Below are 23,116 nucleotides of genomic sequence, written 5' to 3' on the forward strand. Positions count from 1 at the left end.
AACATGAATATGTTTTGATGTGAAAAATTGGCCTAAATATTCTTTTCTACTCTAGGCACAAGGCCTGAAATTTTTGGGGAGGGGGGTCAATCGATTAGATCGACTCTAGTACGCAAATGGTACTTAATTTATCAACCCCGATAGCATGAATGACAAAGTCAACCTTGGCAGAATTTGATCTCAGAACGTAAAGCATTTCGCCCAGTATGCTAATGTTTCTGCCAGCTCACTGCCTTCTAATGATTGAATTTCTGATGAAAATCTCCTGCACCTGTTGTATACATCGTTCATATAAAATTTATTTGGTGCTACTTTGGCATGTGATCTACAACCTAAAGGGCAATTACTTCAGGTTACATTTTAGTTTACTTTTCAATTTCTAAAAGGACTGAACCCAGAACCATGTGGTTGGTAAGCAAGCTACTTACCACACAGTCACTCTACTTAATGAAAAAATATCTCTTTCTTTTTTTTCGTTTGAATGTTTAAAATAATGGTAAAAGTTTTCAAATATATTTAATCACACGCATTTATATTGATAACGTTAATGTGCTGAGGAAATGAAATAGAATTTTGGTAATTTATAATATTAGTATTTAAAGTGATTGGGTGTTCTTCTGCATTTCGTATCTGTAATTTTTTTCCTTACTCAATTGGAAAAGGTTTTGCTAGGGTAGATTGCTAGAAATAATCTCAAATTCTTGTATTTAATTTTCTGATTATCAACAGAACGACTCTCCCCAGACACAATAAAAGAATGAAAAATGTTTATTTTATAATTCATACCACACTCTCATCCCAATATAAACTCGTTATTCTAGAATTGTGATACTTCTGTGTTTCCATATTTGAATTCCGGAAATATTCTGCATTATGAACAATTAAGCAGCAAATAAATTCTATCCTTCTTTTTGGATGAGTTTCTTTGTCAAAATCATATTTATTTATATGAATTCCAATTTTTCCGTAACAGATAAGAAACTTATATCTAAATGTATTCCTCCACCCCCAAGTCCCGTATGTTATGGAAGCCCATTTTTCCCGTGTAACACTGTTTTTCTATAGTGCACGGAAATTTTTACAAATGAAATGAATTATTTCCACCCGAGTAACCTTTAACATTGCAGTATAATATTAAAAAAATAGTAAATCAAAGAAGAGAATATGAAAACATGCAAAATATTTAATCATATAGTTAATTGCATAATGTAAATTCATCTCAAGTCACCGTTCTTTGTCACGTGACCCGATGTTGACAATCAGACGATGCAAGAAATGTAGTTGTAGTTAATTTTTTTTCTTAAATGAGCCTGTTTAATGACATTTATAAAACGGGCAAACAGTATTTTTTTTCATCCAGAAATAAAATCAAACAAAAAGTACTGATAATAAGGCGAAGGCTTTTCAAAAGTCCCCCTTGAAGATTCGCTGATTTGAAAAAATAACAGCCTAAGAATATGGATAAGCTGAGCATAATTTCGATGGCATTCTTTTTCGCAGCAGATCTTTTAGCAGTAGCCAGCATTACAATGCCAAACTGGATAGTGTCAGAAATAGGAGGTAAGTCATATATATAAATGTTGATAGTATTTTCAAAAAAATCACATACGATGTAATTTGACTTATTATATACTCATTCGAAACCTGCAAAATATTATTGTATATTATTGTTAATTGCATGGCGATTTACGATTTGATTATGAAACCTTTTCGTGTATCAACGAAATAATAGTAGTGAATCCTGCACATTTATGAACCTAAAATTCAAGATCGTAAGATTATATATATATGTATATTTATTTGGCAATATTATGATTTGTAGTATTTATCTGTTATTGACAACTGTGTGTGTGTGTGTATACAGCGCTGTTGAAATCAATTAATTCATATATACATATATATATATATATATATATACACACATATACATACATACATATATCTATATATTTGGCAATATTATGATTTGTAGTACTTATCCATTATTGATAACTCTGTGTGTGTGTGTGTATGTATATATATATATATATATATATAATATATATATACACACACACATATATATGATTTAACTCATTTCGACAGCGCTTTTAGTTTAAATTATTAGATTAAATCCTTTAATTTTACATAATTTTGCTTTAATTCGGTGATTAAAGTTAATTTGTCTGTAAAAATATAAATTTTTTGAAGTGTCTGTCTTCATCAGTTGACACATTTTGTGTATAAATTTCCCATCTTTATCATAAAACGGACTCAGAACCTGCAATTCTTCTCCAGAAAGAGGTTTTACTTCATTATCCTTGTTACCTTGTGGATTTGTACGGATAAAATATGCCTACTACTTTAAGAATCCCTCAGAACTATTTTTTTGTTTATTTTTCGTTCAATTCCAATGAATTTTGTAGCGAAGCATATTGTATGTATTTGTTATGTGAAACTAGAATTCTCTTCCTGCTCAATCTAAGTTTTGCATGACATTTCTGATCATGATGATCAAGGCATCATTGAACAGAAGTGGGGTACCTATTTTTTTAACTGTTAGTTGGGTAACAGAGAAATCAGCACCCATGCATTTCTTTTTTGAAGGCTTTCCCAGATTGGTGAGATCCATATGGCTGATGCAAAGATCGAACATCAGCAACGTCTACTGGAAAAGTGTTGGCTGGGAGATGAAAGCTTGCCATAGAGGAAAACCTGCTAAAGATATATAAGGACCTAGTGATAGTTTTAAACCAGGTGGCACTTTACCAAAGAGGTGGTAGGGCAGTGAAATAGCAGAATCGTTGGCATGTTGGTCAAAATGCATAGTGACATTTCTTCCATCTCTACATTCCAAGTTCAAATTAGACTGGAGTGGACTTTGCCTTTCATTCTTTTGTTGTTGACGAAACAAGTACTTATCTGTGCAGGTGCATTATAAGAAAACTCTTGTACCAGTGCCACGTAAAAGTGCTTGTGCCAGCATACACTGTAAAGTGGTTAGCATTAAGAAGGGCATCCAGCTGTGGAAACCATGCCAAATCAGACTGGAACCTGGTGCAACTCTTTGACTTGCCAGCTTTTGTCAAACCGTCCAACTCATGCCAACATAGAAAATGGATGTAAAATGATGATAATGATGAGCAGTGGAGCAGTGTAATTGACTTGCTCTGATCCCTAAAAATTTTCAAGTCTTTCAGTAGAAAGGATTATTTGAAATTATTGAATGGAACATGGTTATGAGTGGGAATGTGGTGGAATGGGTTGACTATCATAGCTCCAATTATGGGTTCATATGCTAGTTGCTATCTTTGTTCATGAGGTGGTGCAGGAATTCAAGATAACATTGTACACAAATGACTGGCACAGTTATATCATAATCAAGTGATTCAAGATTAAAGGAGACTGCATTGTTGAAAGGCAATTACAAAAACCTGAATCTAATGCACCAACTCTTAACTGTTGTTGAGTGAGTTACCAAAGATAATATTAGCTTGGATTTGTGTGAGATCAGGGCACCACATATTCTATATTTCAGGTGATGCAATCTGTAAGAGCTGGTCATATCTGAAATTAAAACACTCTACTTTAGAGTTGCATTAAGGTCTCTGACACAGACCAGTCTCTGTAGTTCTGGTGGAGGCTAATGAAACTAGGTGTGGCTGAATGATATGGAAGTGTCATGTGTAGCATGTATAAGGGCACTAGTTGCAAGATGGTGTCCACTAGAGTCCTATTCACAAACTCTTTTTATTCATTTTAATTCTTGAGGTTATAACATAAGAAACCAGCTTTTATATGCTGATGGCTTAGTTCTCATAGAATCTGTCAAAGAGTTGCAGAAAAAGGAAAATCGGAAGTATTTTCTTAAGTTCAAAGTTTGTAATAACATAGCATAACAACTTTGAGCCATGTGAATGACCTAGTTTGATGTATAGGAAAACATGTTGGTAGGAACTCAGTACTGTGTATGCATTGCTAGGAATCAATACACAAAAGGTTGCAGTGGGACAGACCTCAGATAGCCAGAAGCAGGGTTTCAGATGGGATGGATGCATCTCAGATAGACAGAAGCAGGATTTTAGATGAGATGGATGCACTTCCGATGGGATGGATGCACCTCAGATTGACAGAAACAGGATTGCAGATGGGATGGATGCACCTCAGATAGACAAAGCCAGGGTTGCAGATGAGATGGATGCACTGCTGTAGTTAGCAACAAAAGTACCCATGAAGTAAAGTTTAAGAACTACGCATATGACTCACTAGACTTGGCTGATAGTTTATGCTATCTGCAATGTAATTATTGTTGGAGGGGGCTGCAGGGAAAGCATTGTTGTTAGAGTAGGAAAGGATAAAGAAATTCAAAGAGCTTTGGCAATCTCTTTTGGTAACAAAATATTTTCATTTCTCCTTTAAAAATCAGACAGAATGAAGCATGCGTACAAATTGTGATGCTGCATGGTAGTGGAACATAACATTAAATGTGAAAAATCTACAAAAGTGGGAGAGAAATATGAGCTGAGTATGCTCCATTAGATGCATAATGGTGAAAGCTAATGAAACTAGTTGCAGCTGAATCATATGGAAGAAAGACTTAGCACAAGTGAACTGAAAGTATCTGGGCTGATGTATGCAGGAAAGGGCAACTTCATTAATATGAAAGGATAATGCATGCTTGGTAAAAAAAAAGTGTGATATAATAAGGGTATTCTAGTGAAAAACTGAAAAAGACATGAGCAGAAATGATGGTATTAAAATTCAGGATACTGTCCCCACCCCATTACCAGAAGAGATGAAAAAATACTGAGAAGATTGGTGATATACTCCATAGCAGACCTTTCCAATCCATACCAGTATGAAAACCAGACCTTAAATATTGTTGAGGATGATAAGAGGCAGAGTTGTTTTCAGACTCTTGAGTTGCTTTTAACAATGAATAGAATGAAAGCAGAAATAGCAGTCTTGCTGTAGAGCTAAGTGCTACAGCCATTGCAAATATTGTTTTATTGTTTGGTGGTCAGTAATGAGGCAGGAACTGATGCTGCAAGACATCTCAACTGATGCTCTAACAATTCTGCCAATCTTCCTCATTGGACTAGTGCAACAGCTTCAAGTAATTTTCTGTTATTTTGCAGTCTGCTGACCAAACGTTAGCACAACTTTCACTAGTCTGTTCTTGGATATATTAAATTGATGTGACCCATGTTTGGAAACAGCAGAAAAACCCAAGATAGACAATACTAGCACCTTAAATTGGTTTTCTCATTTTTAAGATAAATCATTACTAGTTTGAGTAATGAAATGGACTATTCTTTTGTGTTTTATTTACAATGACCTAATATGGAATATTTAACCAAGGCACTTTGTTTAAGCCAAAGATTTCTGATTCTCTTTGTAAATTTGAAGAATTGCATTAGGTCTGTGGCTCATCTCTATTACCTCAGTGGATACTCTTGTCACAGGTTTATTTAATATCAATTTACATTTGAAATTTATAATTTATATCTGTAATAATTAGGTATTTTTAAATTCATTTTTAGGTGCAACATCTATTGGGTTACTGAAAACCTGTCTTACAATATATGAAAGACCAACCGTATGTTACAATCCAGAACCTGCTCGTGCTGAATGGTTCATTACTTTCATTTGCATAGTACTTGGAATTGGTTCTATATCATCTACTATTTTACTCCTTTGGTTTTCTTTCTGGCACTATAGAGCAATAAGATTTGCTCGTTGGCTTGGTTTCGTTGCAAGTAAGTATTAAAACCATTTTGTCTTTACTAATTAAACATTGAAAATTCTAAATGTTTTTATATTCATGTTTATATCTTAATCTTAAGGACATTATAGTATTGTTTCACAAATTCATATCTTTTAGGAAATTCTTGATTATTTTTGAAATTAATTGAAACTCAATATGATGATAATATAGATGATAAATACTTACAAAAGGTTTAGAATAAATCATTGCTGAGGAAGTTAAATTATCAGAATTTAAGTATATTTTATATGTGCTTGTACATTTTTTTTGTTTCATTCTTTCAATTTTAGCATTACTAATACTGATGTTTTATATTTCTTTTTTTTTTCTTCTTTTTAATTAGTGATATTATTTTGTATGGCTGCTGTCATTTTCCCGATTGGCTTTAACATGGACCAGATTGGTGGATTACCATATCAACTGCCACACAACTTTCAAGTTGGAATCTCTTACATTTTTTTCGTTCTTGCATTGTGGATCACTGTTGTCTCAGAACTCTTTGTTGGGAAAGTATGCGTACCACATTTGTAAACAAAAATCTCTATAATTATCTCATTCACCATAAAATTGTCTTTCATTTTCGAAAAGCTGAAATAAACTGTTTCGACTATAGAATAAACAACTATTGGATCTGATTTGTCATTTCAGCATGTATTTGTCTGGAGTACACAATAAATATTCCTGTACTATTTCCTATTATATCATTGATAATTTAAATACTTTTATCCTTATTTATCACCACAATAATTTCTTTCTTTTTACTATAGGCACAAGGGATCTTTTCCTTTTGAACGGCAGTTTTCAACACAATTTCTAGTTAACTAAACACTTTTAAACTTCGTATACTGGTAGAATGTGTCAAAATAAAACATTTTTTTCTCTTGGCTTTCTTGAGAAAATTGTAATTTGTAAGTTTAACGTAGTTTAATTTTGCTGCATCTAAAACAGACAACATCCTGTCACTAACCCTAACCCTAAATTTTAGCCTTTCGTTTTTTTTTTCTTAATTGTTAAATTAATTTAAGGATAACAATTAAGAAAAAAAAAAACGAAAGGCTAAAACGAAAGCAAAAACTCAAAACAAAAACAAAACGAATAATTTTAGACACACACGTAACAATTAAATTAATTTAACAATTAAGAAAAAAAAAAAACCGAAAGGCTAACATTTAGGGTTAGGGTGAGGGTTAGGGTTAGTGACAGGATGTTGTCTCAGTTTTAGATGCAGCAAATGATTTTAGCTCAATAGAGGGCATAGGATTGGTTAAAATTCGAAAAATTAAACTACGTTAAACTTACAAATTACAATTTTCTCTAGAACGCCAAGAGAAAAAAATGTTTTATTTTGACACATTCTACCAGTATACGAAGTTTAAAAGTGTTTAGTTAACTAGAAATTGTGTTAAAAACTGCCGTTCAAAAGGAAAAGATCCGGTACAAGGCCTGAAATTTTAAGGAAGGGGTCCAGTCAATTACATTGACTCCAGTGCTCAATTGTTATTTATTTTATTGACCCTGAAAGGATGAAGGCAAAGTTGACCTTAGAGGAATTAGAACTGAGAATGTAACACTGGATGAAATGTCACTAAGCATTTTATCTGGTGTGCTAAAGATTCTGCCAGTTTGCCATTTTATTTATTACCATAATAATCCTTCCCCAACCGGAAATTTTGGTGAAGGGGTTCTAGTTGATTACATTGACCACAGTGTTCAACTGGTATTTATTTTATTGACCTCAAAGAATGCAAGGCAAAGTCGATCTTAGTGGAATTTGAACTCGGAACATAAAGATGGATGAAATACTGCTAAGCATTTTGCTTCTTGTGCTAATGATTCTGTCATCTTGCCACCTTATTTATTACCATAATAATGGAGTGTATAAGCAAAATGAACCCTTTAACTTGTCTAAGGGAGTAATAATTTCAACTAAGAACTCACTTGGATAAGAATGGCCCAGCCAGCAAAAATTGATGATAGTCATAGCTGATTTAGATACAAAACTGACAATTTTGAGTGGAGAAAGTTAGTCAATGCCTGTGATTGACTGGTACTTTATTTTATCAACCCTGAAAAGACAAAAGGCAAAGTTGACCCTGGTGGGATTTGAACTCAAAACATAAAGAGCCACAACAAATACCATAAAGCATTTTCACTTTTTTAACACTCTAATGATTTCACCACCTTATTGCCTTGTTGCCGACAATTTTTGAGGGGTTGGGGAGTTGTTGACACCATCTACCCCAGTACATGACTGGTACTTTATTTTATCAACCATGGAGAGAAGAAAGACAAAGTTGATCTTGGAAGGATTTGAACTCAGGATGTAAGCAGTCAGAAGAAATACTAGAAGGCATTTTGTCTGGTGCTTAATAATTCTTTCAGCTTCCCATTGGTAAAAGGCCAATAATTTTGGAGAAGGGGCAAGTTGACTACATTGACCCTAGTGCATAGCTGGTACTTATTTTATTGACCCTGAAAGGATAAAAGGCAAAGTTGACCTCAGCAGAATTTGCTGCTAAGCATTTTGCTTGGCATGCTAACTATTCTATTAGCTTGTTACCTTCATCCTGCCTTTAAAGATCCTTTCTACTAAAGGCACAAGGCCTGAAATTTTTTGGGGAGGGGACTAGTCGATTACATTGACCCCAGTGTTTCACTGGTACTTAATTTATCGACCCTGAAAGGATGACAGGCAAAGTTGATCATGGCGGAATTTGACCTTAGAAGTTCCCTCCTTTATAATAATAATTCTTTCTATTATATGCACAAAACCTGGAATTTTGGAGCAGGGGACTAGTTGATTACATCAACCCCAGTGTTCAACTGGTACATATTCTATTGACTCCAAAAGGATAAAAGCAAAGTTGACATTGGTGATGTTTAAACTCAGAATGTAAAACCAGAATAAATGCTGTTAAAGATTTTGTCCAAAGTGCTAATGAACCCTCTGGCTGACTGCCTTCAATAATAATAATAATAATAATAATAATAATAATAATAACAAGAGCACTCAGAGAGTGCAAACCCCTCTGCCAGGGCAATACCAACATCCTCTCAACAATTAGCCAGAGATGATTTTTAAAATGAGAATATCTGAAATAGAATTGACTGCTCTCACAAACGAGAATACTAAAAATGAACCCGACCACTCTTAAAAATTAAGTAAAAAATAATCCAAAATCCTTGTCCGGTACCAGATGGATCCCAAAATCTAATCAGTTTGTGCCAGTCACGAGGCCAAACATCCCTGGTGTATATACACACAAACACACACACACACACACACACACACACACACACACACACACTCTTGCAGACAAACACACACACACACACACAGTCAATGATTTTAGCTCATTCCCAGTCATATTTCCTTTGGAATACACATCCTTTGTTCTGATTGATTTTGAAAATAATGAAGAATTTAGTAAAAATTTTAGGAAAATAAAAATAAGAAATAAGTGGAAATTTTACTAGTGAGTGTGTTACATTATAAGGCACATAAAGAAAATGACCTTCCCCAGACACAACTGAATATGCTTCAACACACGAACTCATATTTAGAATCTTGCAAACCAAATCCCAAAACTTTATCATCATTCAGCTGGTATTGGGCCATTGATCAACTTGAAATTTTGATGGAGGGCTTTGATTTTGATCAATTTATATAAAGCTGGAAGTTTATATCACAAAATCCAGTATGTTCTTAGGCTTTGATAATATCCTAAAATAGATTCTTAGTAAAATAATTCCTTGTAATAATATTGCTTCAATTTTTTTTTAAGGAATAGGTATAAATTCCAATGTGATCTATAGGTATACAAGAAGTTTTGTGCAGTCAAAAGTAGGCTAACTGTGAATAAATATTTTGTTTGAGGCTGGAGTGTTAAATTAGTTAAAAGTCAGAGCACCAGTAAAATAAAGTCTTTGTGATGCTTAGAAGAATCTATAGAAGTAGTTGATGGCTTATGTTACCTAGGCAATTAAATTGGCAGTGGAGGCGATGTTCTGAAAACATTGTAGTCAGAACAAGCAAAAGATGGACAAAGTTCTGGAAACTATTACCTCTACTGACAACAGGACTCTGCCTCCGAACGGAGAATACGTTGTACAATGCTTATATATGAACTGTAATGCTGTATGTTAGCGGGATGTGGGTACTGAATGCAGCAGAAGTGAAAAGGTTGGAGAGCGATGAAGCTATCATGATCCAATGGATGTGTAATGTTTGTGTGCCTGCCGGCATCAGTTGTTGGTTGTTGGAGCACTGCATCCTTCAAAACTTCCATGCTTCCTGAGGTTCGCCAACACTACACCTGATTTTCTCCCCTCCATACACACGCAAGCATGTATCTGACTCGTACACTGTTCACTTCCCAGACATTTTTACATTACTGCATATGCTTTATACGCACTTTTGACGAGTTGTGGTGCACTTGAGCACTGTATACAATAATTTCATTATTATTATTATTATATTATGATGAGGTACCGATGAACTGAGAGAAAACTGGTTAATAGAATAATCAGAGATAGTATTCAAGGGGCACAACTGAATGGGTATGGACATGCAAAACATATGGATAATAACAGATAGGTAAAGAAGTGCCAGGAGAACCATGGGAAAGAGACTAACAGAAGGAAAAGACTGTGGAAAATATGAGTAGAAATGACAAGAGTTAATCTCAGGATGCTGTGTTGCACGCCGCCGCCGTGGTGATCTCATTCTCGCCCACAACATCATAAGCGGAAAGTGTAACCTCTCGAAAGAGCTGTTCTTCACTCCTGCTCCAGAGCGTCGGCTGCGGGGTCATTCCGAAAAGCTCTACCTGCGACGATTTCATCTCAATCGAAGGAGAGGAGCTTTCTCCGTCGGGTTGCGGATCCGTGGAACAAACTGCCAGACGAGATGGTGAAGATGCCGACGACCGCTTTGTTCAAAGCCTCCCTTGACCTCAAGTGGCCTGAACTCTTTACATGAACACCACCCTGTACGTAACTCAATGTCCCCCTACATGGCCTTGCTATTTGCTAACTAACTAACATATCTGAGACAACAAAGTTGGATAAACAAACGTAAAATGATGAAGATATGCTGGAAAATCATTAATTTACAGGCAACCCATTACTGATGTACAACATTGATCTGCCAATAGTTTTTAACAGTGTGGAAGTGATTCTCCTTCAGCATTGGCTCAACATCATAACTGAGCTAACCATATTTTTTATCCAATTTCAATTTCAGTGTGGAATTTTCGTTGGGAACCAAATTGTCTAGTCAAAGGAGGCCTACAAAGACAACAAAACTATCAATTTTTGAATTATAAAAATATAACTTATAATAATTCATGAGATGGTGTAATATCCTCTAACATCATCATCAATTTTGTGTTCACTTACTTTACTGACATAGTTTGATCTGGTCAACCTGATCTAAGTCAGTTCTTATTCAAAGTTACCGCTACTCTACTAGACAGGTCTGAGGACCAGGTCTCACTGAAAACCTTTCATTTTTGGTATAGTTTCTGTGGTTAGATACTCTTCATAACGCTAATCACTTTACATGGTGTACTGAGTTCATTTTTCCATGGGATCATTACTAGAGATGTTTTCATGTTTTCAGATTAACAAAAGAGTGTAGACTAAAGAATCTTGTTCCACTCATTCATTAACCATTGCTCCAGAACTGCTATGGTTGCCTTTTACTCTGCAACATTATTCATTATTCTCATCAATGTATGGTGCCTTTATTCATTCAAGGCAACATGACCAAGAATAGGTGAATGAGTGAAAGGGGTAGATATTGTCTTTTTTCTATATAGACAAAACCTGAAATTATGTGGGAAGGGACTAGTTGATTACATCCACCCCAATGCTCAATTGATACTTATTTAATTGACCCTGAAAGGATTAAATGCTAAGTCAACCTGAGTGGAATTTGAACTCAGAATGTATAACTAGTAGAAATGCTGGAAAGCATCTTGTCTGATATGTTAAGGATTTAATTAGTGTGCTTTCTACATAAAACAATGCTACAAAAATTGGTTGGTCATATTTTGTATCTTGTGGTAACTTCTACATTATTTGAATACATTAACACATTTCTTTTTTATACATAGGCCCAGGCGTGGCTGTGTAGTAAGAAGCTGGCTTCCCAATCACATGGGTCCAGGTTCAGTCCCACAGCATGGCACCTTGGGCAAGTGTCTTCTACTACAATCTTGGACCAACGAAAGTCTTGTGAGTGGATTTGGTAGACAAACTGAAAAGAAGCCCATCATATATATATATATATATTATATATATATATATATATATATATATGTATATATGTATGTATATATGTATGTATATATGCATGTGTGTGTGTATATATATATATATATATATATATATATATGTATATAATATAAATAATATATGAATATATACATACATATGTACATACCTACATATATATGTATATACATGCTTATATAGGTACAGGGCATCAAAACATGTTGAACACAATGAGAAACGAAAGCATAAAAACAAAAGCATAGAAACTGAACATTTTTCGAACAACATATATATATATTTGTATGTATGTGTATGTGTGTGAGTGTGTGTGTGTGTCTTTGTGTCAGTGTTTGTTCCCTCCCATCATCACTTGACAACTGGTGTTGGTGTATTTATGTCCCTGTAACTTAACGGTTCAGCAAAAGAGACTGAAAAAGTACTAGGTTTAAAAAATAAATTCTGTTCGACTGAAACCCTTCAAGGCGGTACTCCAGCATGGCTGCAGTCAAATAACTGAAACAAGTAAAAGAATAAAAGAACAGGCAGTGTGTTGTTATTGGATCATACAAGCATATGATCACAGGCTTTCCAGCCTTGACAAATCCTCTGGCTCTCAAGCATGCTGTCTTATATCTCTGCCTTTTCTACTGCTACTACAATGGCCTCTACACCTGGGAGGTACTTAGACCTACGCCGCCTCTACTAAGGAAATCCCATCCTACTTGTCTGTCTTCCTCTCATCTCTTCTGTGTCCAATGTTCCAGTTTTTCCTCTCCCAAATTTCAGTCCTCTGGAATTTCATCCCTGTTCTTATCTTTCTCACAGGTATTGACTTACTAAAGGAACATAGACATATCAGTCTCAGCAAAGCCACAGGCACTGTCCTTTCCTCAAGATCAGCAAATGTAAAGAAAGAGAAATTTCAAATTTTGAAATGCAAAGCATATTTCGTGTGCAAGAGGAGTTGCTTCCCCTTAAATAAGTAGTCTCCCTTTGTAGCTTCACGTTTCAATGTTTTTGACAATATACAGGTTGCCTCCCCTTAATTCAGCTGCTTCCCTTCTTTAGCTCCACATTTAAAGGTATTTTAAAAATAGGCAAGTGCGATTTAAAGGAGATTTGGCTGCTGTTTCTCGAAGATGAAGCGACCACGTAGAGGCTATGATGTATATATATATATATATCGGTCAGTATTTCATATGCCGGTGGCACGTAAAAGGCACCATCCGAGCGTGGTCGTTGCCAGTGCCGCCTGACTAGCTCCCGTGCCGGTGGCATGTAAAACGCACCATTCGAGCGTGGCCGTTGCCAGTGTTGGTGACTGGCTCCCGTGCCGGTGACACGTAAAAAGCACAGTTCAAGCGTGGTCGATGCCAGTACCACCTGACTGACCCTCGTGCCGGTGGCATATAAAAAGCACCCACTACACTCTCGGAGTGGTTGGCGTTAGGAAGGGCATCAAGCTGTAGAAACCTTGCCAGATTAGATTGGTGCCTGGTGCAGCCTCCTGGCTTGCCAGTTCTCATCCTAACCGTCCAACCCATGCCAGTATGGAAAGCGGACGTTAAACGACGACGATGATGATGATGAAGCGCACTCTAACTCCAAAGCATTGGAACAGTAATACTTACAAGATTGTTTTTTTTTATGACTGGTCAAAGAGTGATCTTTGGTTTTGCACCTAAAAAGCGCTTAGCTGTATAAACAACTCGTCAGACTCGTTGACCGGAGGCACATAGGTAGGGTGGTGCTACCGGCCAACGAGTCTGACAAGTCGCCTTTGCAGTTATGCACTTTTTAGATGCGAAACCAATGGTCACTCTCTGTCCGGCCATAACAAACAACCTTCTACACACACACACACACACACACCACACACACACACACATATATACACACGCACGCACACACACACACACACACACACGCATATTGATTGAGAGAGACACAGACTGGCAGGTGTGTGTGTGTGTGTGTCTACAGGTAAAATGAATGAAAACATAGCATATTGGAGAACCGGATTATCTTTTGTAATAACGACTCTATTATTGATATTGTATTGTAATTTTGTATCTGTTCACCTTCAAAAATACTGAGTGCATGAAACACCTGGGAAAAGTTACCAGCAATTGAATAACGCCATATCCAAGGAAAGGTTTACGTCATCCATTTGATAAACAGACTCCACAGTTGATTAGGTGAAGGCACATGGCCTATTAGCCAGAGCAGCGAACTCGCGTGTTCGAATTTCAGACCGGGTGATGTGTGTATTTATGAGCGAAACACCTAAGCTCCGCGCGGCTCCGGCAGAAGGTAAAGGCGAACTCCTGCTGATACTTTCGCCACAACTTTATCTCACTCTTTCCTCCTGCATCTAGCAGCTCACCTGCGACGGACCGGCGTCTCGTCAAGGTAGGGAACCTATACGCTAATGGAACCGGGAAACCTGCCGTTATGAACCAAGCATAGCTCGAGAAGGAGCAAACGACACACAGTTGATTAGACAGGCAGCGAGGCAGGTAGGCAGACAGGTGATCATTGTTCATAAGTTACAGAGCTTCAATAGAAATTAAAATAATGGAAGGTAGCTGGATAGGCTATATGTTCGTACAATTGTACGTTTGACCACACGTATGTATGCATGTTCGTACAATTGTATGTTTGACCACACGTATGCATGCATGCACGTACAATCGGCATTCTGTTGGTTACGACGACGTGGATTCCACTTGATCTGATCAACAGAACAACCTGCTCGTGAAATTAACGTGCAAGTAGTTAAGCACTCCACAGACACGTGTACCATTAACGTAATTCTGAGGGAGATTCAGCGTGACACAGAGCGTGACAAGGCCGGCCCTTTGAAATACAGGCACTACTCATTTTTTCTAGCTGAGTGGACTAGAGCAACGTGAAATAAAGTGTCTTGCTCAAGGACACAACGTATCGCCTGAAATTGAACTCACGACCTTATAATCGTGGGCCAAATACCCTAACCACTAAGACACGCGCCTTCTGTAGGCACGTATGGACGCATGTTTGAGAGTACGCATGTTCGTACTATGTATGTACGTGTGTAAGAAGCACTCTGTCGGTTGCGACGACGAGGGTCCCAGCCGATACAATCAATAGAACGGCTTGCTCGTGAAATTAACGTGCAAGTGGCTGAGCACTCCGCAGACACGTGTACCCTTAACGTGATTCTCAGGGATGTTCAGCGTGACATAAAGTGTGACAAGGTCGACCCTTTGAAATACAGGTTCTACTCATTTTTGCCAGCCGAGTGACGTGGAGCAACGTGAAATAAAGTGTCTTGCTCAAGGACACGTCGCTGGGAATTGAACGCACGACTTTACGATCGTGAGCGGAATGCCCGAACCACTAAGCTACACGCCTTTACAGTACATGTCTACATACGTCTAACTCCCGTACGAACATGACCGTACGTTTCTATATACTTAGCACGTAAATATCTGCGTACGTATTGCATTCCAGACGAACCGGCTATATATTTTTTTCTTCTTTTACTTTGTTACAGTCATTTGACTGAGGCAATGTTTGGGCACCGCTTGGAAGAATTTTTAGTCGAATGAATCGGTCCCAATACATTTTTTTCGAAGCCTGGTGTTTCAACCATCGCACAAACAATAACTGTGAGCACCTCTTCAAACTCCACCCATCTAACACCCGTGGACATATTTACAATGTAAGAAAACAGCACAGCTCCCATGACTTCAGGAAACATTTTTTCACGCTGAGAGTTGCTGAAGCATGGAACAAACTGCCGGCATCGGTTGTTAGTTGTCGGAGCACTGCATCCTTCAAAACGTCCATGCTTCCTGAGATTCGCCAACACTACACTTGATTTTCTCCCCTCCATACACACACAAGCATGTATCTGACTCATACACTGTTCACTTTCCAGACATTTCTACATTACTGCATGTACTTTATATGCACTTTCTGACAAGTTGTGGTGCACCTGAGCACTGTATACAATAATTTCATTATTGTATTATTATTACTCTATCGGCCTCTTTGCGGAACCGCTTAGTTACGGAGACAGAAACACGCCAACACCAGTTGTTAAGCGGTGGTGGGGAACAAACACAGACAGATACCCACCCACCACACACACACATATATATATACACAGTGTGCTTCTTTCTGCTTCCGTCTACCAGATTTATTCACAAGGGTTTGGTCAGCCCGAAGCTACAGAAGAAGACAAGGTGCTACTCAGTGGGACTGAACCCGGAACCCTGTGGTTGGGAAGCAAGCGTCTTACCAACCCCCTTCCCCACACATTCTTTTCTACTCTAGGCAAAAGGCCTCGAAATTTTTTTGGGAGTGACCCCAGTACTTAATTTATCGATCCCGAAAGGACGAAAAGCATTGTTGACCTTGGTGGAATTTGAACTCAGAACGTAAAGATCGACGGAATACCTATTTCTTTACTACCCACAAGGGGCTAAACACAGAGGAAACAAACAAGGACAGACAAATGGATTAAGTCGATTATATCGACCCCAGTGCGTAACTGGTATTATTTAATTGACCTCGAAAGGATGAAAGGCAAAGTCGACCTTGGTGGAATTTGAAGTCAGAACGTAGCGGCAGACGAAATACCGCTAAGCATTTCGCCCGGCGTACTAACGTTTCTTATTTCTTTATTGCCCACATGGGACTAAACATAGAAGGGACAAACAAGGACAGTCAAACGGATTGTCAATTACCCCCAGTGCGTAACTGGTATTTAATTTATCGACCCCGAAAGGATGAAAGGTAAAGTCGACCTCGGCGGAATTTGAACTCAGAACGTAACAGCAGACAAAATACGGCTCGCAATTCGCCCGGCATGCTAACGGTTCTGCCAACTCGCCGCCTTACACACACATATTAATGTCTGTCTATACGTATGAGTACGTGTGTACATATGTCTGTATTTACGTATGGACATATGTATGAATGTACATTTGCGCGTGTGAAAGAAGGTGTGTGGGGACGTAGGTATGCAAGCGTCTATCTCTTACGTATGCGCGTACGTATGAAAGTGCGCACGAACTACTTACGGTACGCGCATACGTAAGGCGATACATATACCAAAACATGCATACGTCCATTCATTCATAAGGAACTATGGAAATACGCACGCACGTATCTGCTTACTTACGCGCTTACGTCCTCGCATACACACTTACATACGTGCGTATCCTCACACGCATGCGTATACGGACGTACGTCTGTACTGACATGTTTGCATATGCGCTTTCATATACATATAAGCATACGTTTTGACATACGAATCTACATACGTACGCACATATGTTTTTCAATAGGTAAGTATATATATTGGCACCAACGTACACACATATATACGCTCATACATTCATGCGCAGGCATGCGCAAATACACGGAGTTACGAACGTACGTACATTCTCACATACCTAGGTGTATACGTACCTCCATAGGGTTGCTCATACGTACGGACATATATACACACAGACGTACATATTTATTTACAGACGTACAGACACATGTATGCACATATTTTGGCACATCGTTAAGTACTTAAGTATGCAAATTGATACTTGTATACGTAAGCGCATAGGTACATACTAATGTATGTCCATACATTTGCGCATACAACTCATAAACTAGGGCCTTTCCATTCTATGAGTCATATACTAGCCTATCCCTCCCCATGAGTCACGGTCAAGGCAACTCCCCCAGCCTATGGGTCACAGACAACGGTTCCCCTATGAGTACGTATGTGTATGCGTATGGCTATAAGTATACCTGTACGTAAATACGTGCGTACTTACGTATTCACGTATGTATGTACGTACGTACGCTTTAAGTACATATGCATGTATGTATGTCCGTGTGAATGAATGGACGTATGCCTGTTTTGACATATGTATCGTCTTACGTATGCGCGTACCGTATGTATGTATGTATGTATGTATGTATGTATGTATGTATGTATGTATGTATGTATGTATGTATGTATGTATGTATGTATGTTTGTCTGTAGGTAGGTTTTACGTTCGTATATAAGGCTGTTTGCACTTACGTATGTATCTACGTTTGGATGTACGTCTATGTTATATATGGACGGATGTATGTACGTGTGTATATAAGTAAGTACATATTCATGTATATATGTGCATATATGCCCTCATAAGTACAGTTACAGCCTTCTACAGCCCATGACATAGTTTTTACACCGTCCCCCAACGTATAAATCAGAGGCTGGAGTCATTCGAGCCTAATAATCACAGTCTAGACCTTCCCTCCAGTATATTTTTCAGTCTAAGGTCCCTATGCCTATGAGTCGGTCTAGATCTCCTCCCCAAAGCGATCACTCACAGCTGAGCTCCTTCACAGCCTATGCGTCATAGACTAGGGCTCTCTATGAGTTACGTATATACGTACTTGTCCACGTATGACACACGTTTGCTTGTACAAATATACATATACGTATGTGTAGCCGTGCGTATGCATGCACATATGTGTGCATATCTGTACCTCTGCACTTTACATATACACGTGCATACATACGTTCGTATGCATGTATGTATGCTAGTACGTATGCATCGTAATAGATACGTAAATATACAATTACGAATGCATGTATGTATGCATGTATTTATGCAAGTACGTATGGACGTATGTATGGTGGTAGGTATGGACGTGCGTATGATGTACTTATGCATGTATGTTTTTATGTATGTATGGACGGATGTATGCACGTACTTATGTACGGTTGTGTGACTATGTACGCACGCAGGTATGCACGTACGTATTCAAATTCGTCCGCACATATGTCCTCGCATACGTACATACATATGCACGAAGATTAATATCGTCATACGTACGCTTATTCTTACGTGCATAATATACGAATACATACGGACATTCGAACGCGTATGCGAATACACATACGTAAGCGAATACGTACGTACTTGATTATGGACATACGTACGCACATATATACGCAAATACCAGGGACGTGCCGCCTAAGTAGGCAAGGGAGGTAGTGCCTGCCTTGAGTAAAATAGATCGATAGCAACATTTTCCTTTTATGGCAAAATAAGAACCTAATTCAATAAAATTATGAAGGTTACGCTGATTACTATGCGTAAAATACAAAATATTTTATTTTTATTTTTGTAGATTAGGTAGGCATAATTCGCTCCTGCCTTTCAATCTTAGTATTAAGCTACGCTGCAGTACACGTGCTGCGTACACTCCGACAACAACGTTTTCTTTACGTGCTATAAAGGCAGAAGTAAATTTGCCTTCAACTCAGTCATGCGCCTGTGTTTCGCTTATTTTTTGTGTGTTTTACTACATAAAGGTCACCAACTGCTTACCCTGAGTAATTACCGACGGCACGTGCCTGACAAAATACGTACATCCATACTTGTGTGCATACGTACATCCATATCTCTGTGCATACGTACGTACACAAGTACAAACATACGTACGGTCACGTACACGCACATAGTTACGTGCGTACGTACTCACACACCTACGCATGCATTTATTCACACACGAATGCATTTATGTGCATACATATGTGCGTACATAGGTATACTCTTTTACTTGTTTCAGTCATGTGACTGTGGCCATGCTGGAGCACCGCCTTTAGTCGAGCAAGTCGACCTCAGGATTTATTCTTTGTAAGTCTAATACTTATTCTATCGGTCTCTTTTGCCGAACCGCTAAGTTACGGGGACATAAACATACCAGCATCGGTTGTCAAGCGATGTGGGAGGGGGACAAACATAGACACACAAACATATACACACATACATATATAGATATACATATACATATATACGACGGGCTTCTTTCAGTTTCCATCTTCCAAATCCACTCACAAGGCTTTGGTTGGCCCGAGGCTATAGTAGAAGACACTTGCCCAAGGTGCCACGCAGTGAGACTGAACCCGGAACCATGTGGTTTGTAAGCAAGCTACTTACCACACAGCCACTTCTACGCCTATGCGCATATGTGCATACATTTGTACGCATATATGTACTGTACGTATATACGTCTGCTCATAAGTATTCATAAATGTACGGATATGAGTATGCTAATTCGTAAGTGCAAATTTACTCTCATATTTAAGTATACTTGTACATACTAGTCACAGTCGAAGGGCTTTCAGTCACTGAGTCAGTCTTAGGTCAACTCATCCTATAAATCAGTGTAGGGCCTATCCACTCTGTGTCACGAATCTAGGGTCATCCTAGCCGTTGAGTCTCAGTTTGATAAACCCGAGTTTGAAAGGCGGCGAGCTGGCAGAAACGTTAGCACGCTGGGCGAAATGCGTAGCCGTATTTCGCCTGCCGCTACGTTCTGAGTTCAAATTCCGCCGAGGTCGACTTTGCCTTTCATCCTTTCGGGGTCGATTAAATAAGTACCAGTTACGCACTGGGGTCGATATAATCGACTTAATCCGTTTGTCTGTCCTTGTTTGTCCTCTCTGAGTTTAGCCCCTTGTGGGTAGTAAAGAAATGGGTATTTCGTCTGTCTTTACGTTCTGATTTCAAATTCCGCCAAGGTCGACTTTGCCTTTCATCCTTTCGGGGTCGATAAATTAAGCACCAGTTGCGTACTGGGGTCGATGTAATCGACTGGCCCCCTCCCCCAAAATTTTGGGCCTTGTGCCTAGAGCAGAAAAGCAGAAAAGAATATACCCGAGTCTGAGTCACAATCGAGGGAACCTTGCAGTCTATGCGTCACAGTGTAAGATATTTTTTCCCAGCGTATATATACTCCTTATAGCTCTCTCAACCTATGAGTCACAGCGTAGGTTCTTCCCCACCTATGGATCACAGTCAACGGATCCCCTATGGCTCACGTATGACAGTTCGTATCTATGTACATATGCACGTACGTATGTACGCAAGTATGTACGCCTGTGTATACTTACGTATGCTTCTACATATTGAACTATGTATGTAGGTACGTAGTCTTGTATGTATATGCGTATATTTAGACGAATGTATGGACGTACGTACACGACTACAGATGACATACATAGGCTTGTACAAATATATGTATGTGTAGCCGTTTGTGCGCACGCTCGAGTGTACGTACGTATTAGCGTCGGCAATGCCATTTTTAATGAGTAGCGCCAAGAAATGCAATTGTAAGGATTAGCGATAGATTTGAAAGTATAGAAAAGAATCAGGAGATGCAAATGTAGGATTTAGCGTCGAGTAATATTGTGGTAACCTTTAGCATCGGGAGAGGTAATGATAACCTTTAGCATCGAGAAAGGCAATGGTAACGATTAGCGTCGGGAAATGCAATTGCATTGATTAAATTCTTGAATGTTAATGGCAACGATAAGCTTCAAGAAATATAAATAATGGTATACAATGAAGCGACGGGAAATGTGTTAGATTTAGCTTGGGGAGACGTAATGGTAATGATTAGTGCCAGGAAATGTAATGGTCATAATCAGCGTCGAGAAAATAAGTCGTATAGATAAGTGTCGGTAAAATCAAATGTAAGGATTAGCCTCAAGAAAGAAAATCGTAACGTTTAGCGACGGGAAAGGTAATGGTTTAGATGAGCATCGGGAAAGTTGAGTGTAACGTTTAGAGTTGGTTAATATAATGGTATTGGTAACAATTAGCGTCGGGAAAGGCAAAAGTAATGAGTTGCGTCTTGAAAGTTAATGGTAACGATGAGCGTCGACAAATTTGATGATATAGATAGAGTCGTGAAATGGAATTGTAAAGATTAACGTCAAGAAATATAAGTGTAACGAGTAGGGTCGTGAAATGTAATGGTAACGATTAGCCCCACGAAATGCAATACCAAAGATTAAGGCCGGCAAAGGTAATAGTAACAAGTATCACCGGGAAAGGTTTTGGTATACATAACTGCCGGGAAATGCAGTTGTAAGGATTAACGCTGGAAAATGTAAGGTTACGTTAAACTTCGAGAAAATTAATGGTATAGATAGGACAATTATATATATAATTGGGGCCAATTATATATAAGAAATCGGGGAACGTAATGGTGACGGTCAGCATCGGGAAAGGTAATAATAAGGATTAGCGTCCATAAACTGTCAATCATAGGCCATGTTTCCGTTCTAATGCTAAACCCAATGTCGCATATGCACACGGGTCCTCCGCAGTCAAAGGTGGTCTATGACCTAATGCAAAGAGCACAGCAATAATAATAATAAAAAAAAAACAAAGACAAAAACAAAAATTTGGCATTGACTTGGAACTCTTTTAAATCATCTGTTACATATGTTTCGGTATTCTGCAACACACGACGTCGCACGATAGATTCACCTTATAGGGTCAGCATGAACACATCGTCAGGCAACTGAAAAAGGTACATCGTCAGATAATTGTCTGACGATGTATTTCCTTCTCATGTTGGCCCTGTGGGATATATCTAATAACTGGATTTATAATGTGACGTCATGTGTTGTAGAATACTGAAACATATGTAGAAAATGAATTAAAGAAACATCAAGCCAGTGGCCATGATTTTTGTCCCTGATTTATCTATCTATCTATCTATCTATCTATCTATCTATCTATCTATCTATCTATCTATCTATCTATCTATCTATCTATCTATCTATCTATCAATCTATCTACTATCTATCTATCTATCTATCTATCTATCTATCTATCTATCTATCTATCTATCTAATATCTATCTATTCTTCTATCTGTCTGTCTGTCTGTCTGTCAGAGAGAGAGAGAGAGAAGAGAGAGAGAGAGAAAGATATATATATATATATATATATATATATATATATATATATAGATAGATAAAAAAAAGAATGAGTTTGGTTTAATCACAAATATAGTTGTAGGATTAAGTTACTTCCATTCGTGTGCGTAATGTCATAAGTGTACGTATATACATGTTAATAGATTAAACCTTTGACCTAAATCATTCCTTTTCTTAAAGGTGACAGCGTATAACATACATACATACATACATACATACATACATACATACATACATACATACACACACACATACATACATACACACACACACACACACATACAAGCACTGTTTGCATTAGTTATC

The 23,116-nt window shown here is 38.0% G+C and overlaps 1 protein-coding gene and 2 long non-coding RNA genes across 3 annotated transcripts; 2 read left to right on the forward strand and 1 right to left on the reverse strand.

Moving 5' to 3' along the window:
• Positions 1 to 304: 304 nt before the first annotated feature.
• On the reverse strand, positions 305 to 18,489 carry LOC118767868. The gene is made up of 3 exons (XR_005003774.1): positions 18,479 to 18,489; positions 11,147 to 11,150; positions 305 to 388 (listed from the first exon to the last, which is right to left on the reverse strand). It is a non-coding gene; the product is annotated as an uncharacterized LOC118767868 (long non-coding RNA).
• On the forward strand, positions 1,222 to 6,438 carry LOC115230602 (modulator of smoothened protein). The gene is made up of 3 exons (XM_029800746.2): positions 1,222 to 1,560; positions 5,523 to 5,738; positions 6,090 to 6,438. The coding sequence occupies exons 1-3, from the start codon at positions 1,458 to 1,460 to the stop codon at positions 6,275 to 6,277; spliced, it is 507 nt and encodes a 168-aa protein (XP_029656606.1). The 5' UTR covers positions 1,222 to 1,457; the 3' UTR covers positions 6,278 to 6,438.
• LOC118767864 lies at positions 15,112 to 22,801 on the forward strand. The gene is made up of 3 exons (XR_005003771.1): positions 15,112 to 15,284; positions 16,601 to 16,605; positions 22,771 to 22,801. It is a non-coding gene; the product is annotated as an uncharacterized LOC118767864 (long non-coding RNA).
• The last annotated feature ends 315 nt before the right edge of the window (positions 22,802 to 23,116 follow it).

The sequence above is a fragment of the Octopus sinensis genome, linkage group LG2 (genome assembly GCF_006345805.1).
Source record: "Octopus sinensis linkage group LG2, ASM634580v1, whole genome shotgun sequence".
NCBI lineage: Eukaryota > Metazoa > Mollusca > Cephalopoda > Octopoda > Octopodidae > Octopus > Octopus sinensis.

Bases quoted from the DNA above. Each gene is read 5' to 3' on its own strand.
- LOC115230602 (XM_029800746.2), top strand. From the start codon at position 1,458: ATGGATAAGCTGAGCATAATTTCGATGGCATTCTTTTTCGCAGCAGAT. The intron at 1,561-5,522 runs GTAAGTCATATA...ATTCATTTTTAG, and splicing joins GATAGTGTCAGAAATAGGAG to GTGCAACATCTATTGGGTTA. The intron at 5,739-6,089 runs GTAAGTATTAAA...CTTTTTAATTAG, and splicing joins TTGGCTTGGTTTCGTTGCAA to TGATATTATTTTGTATGGCT.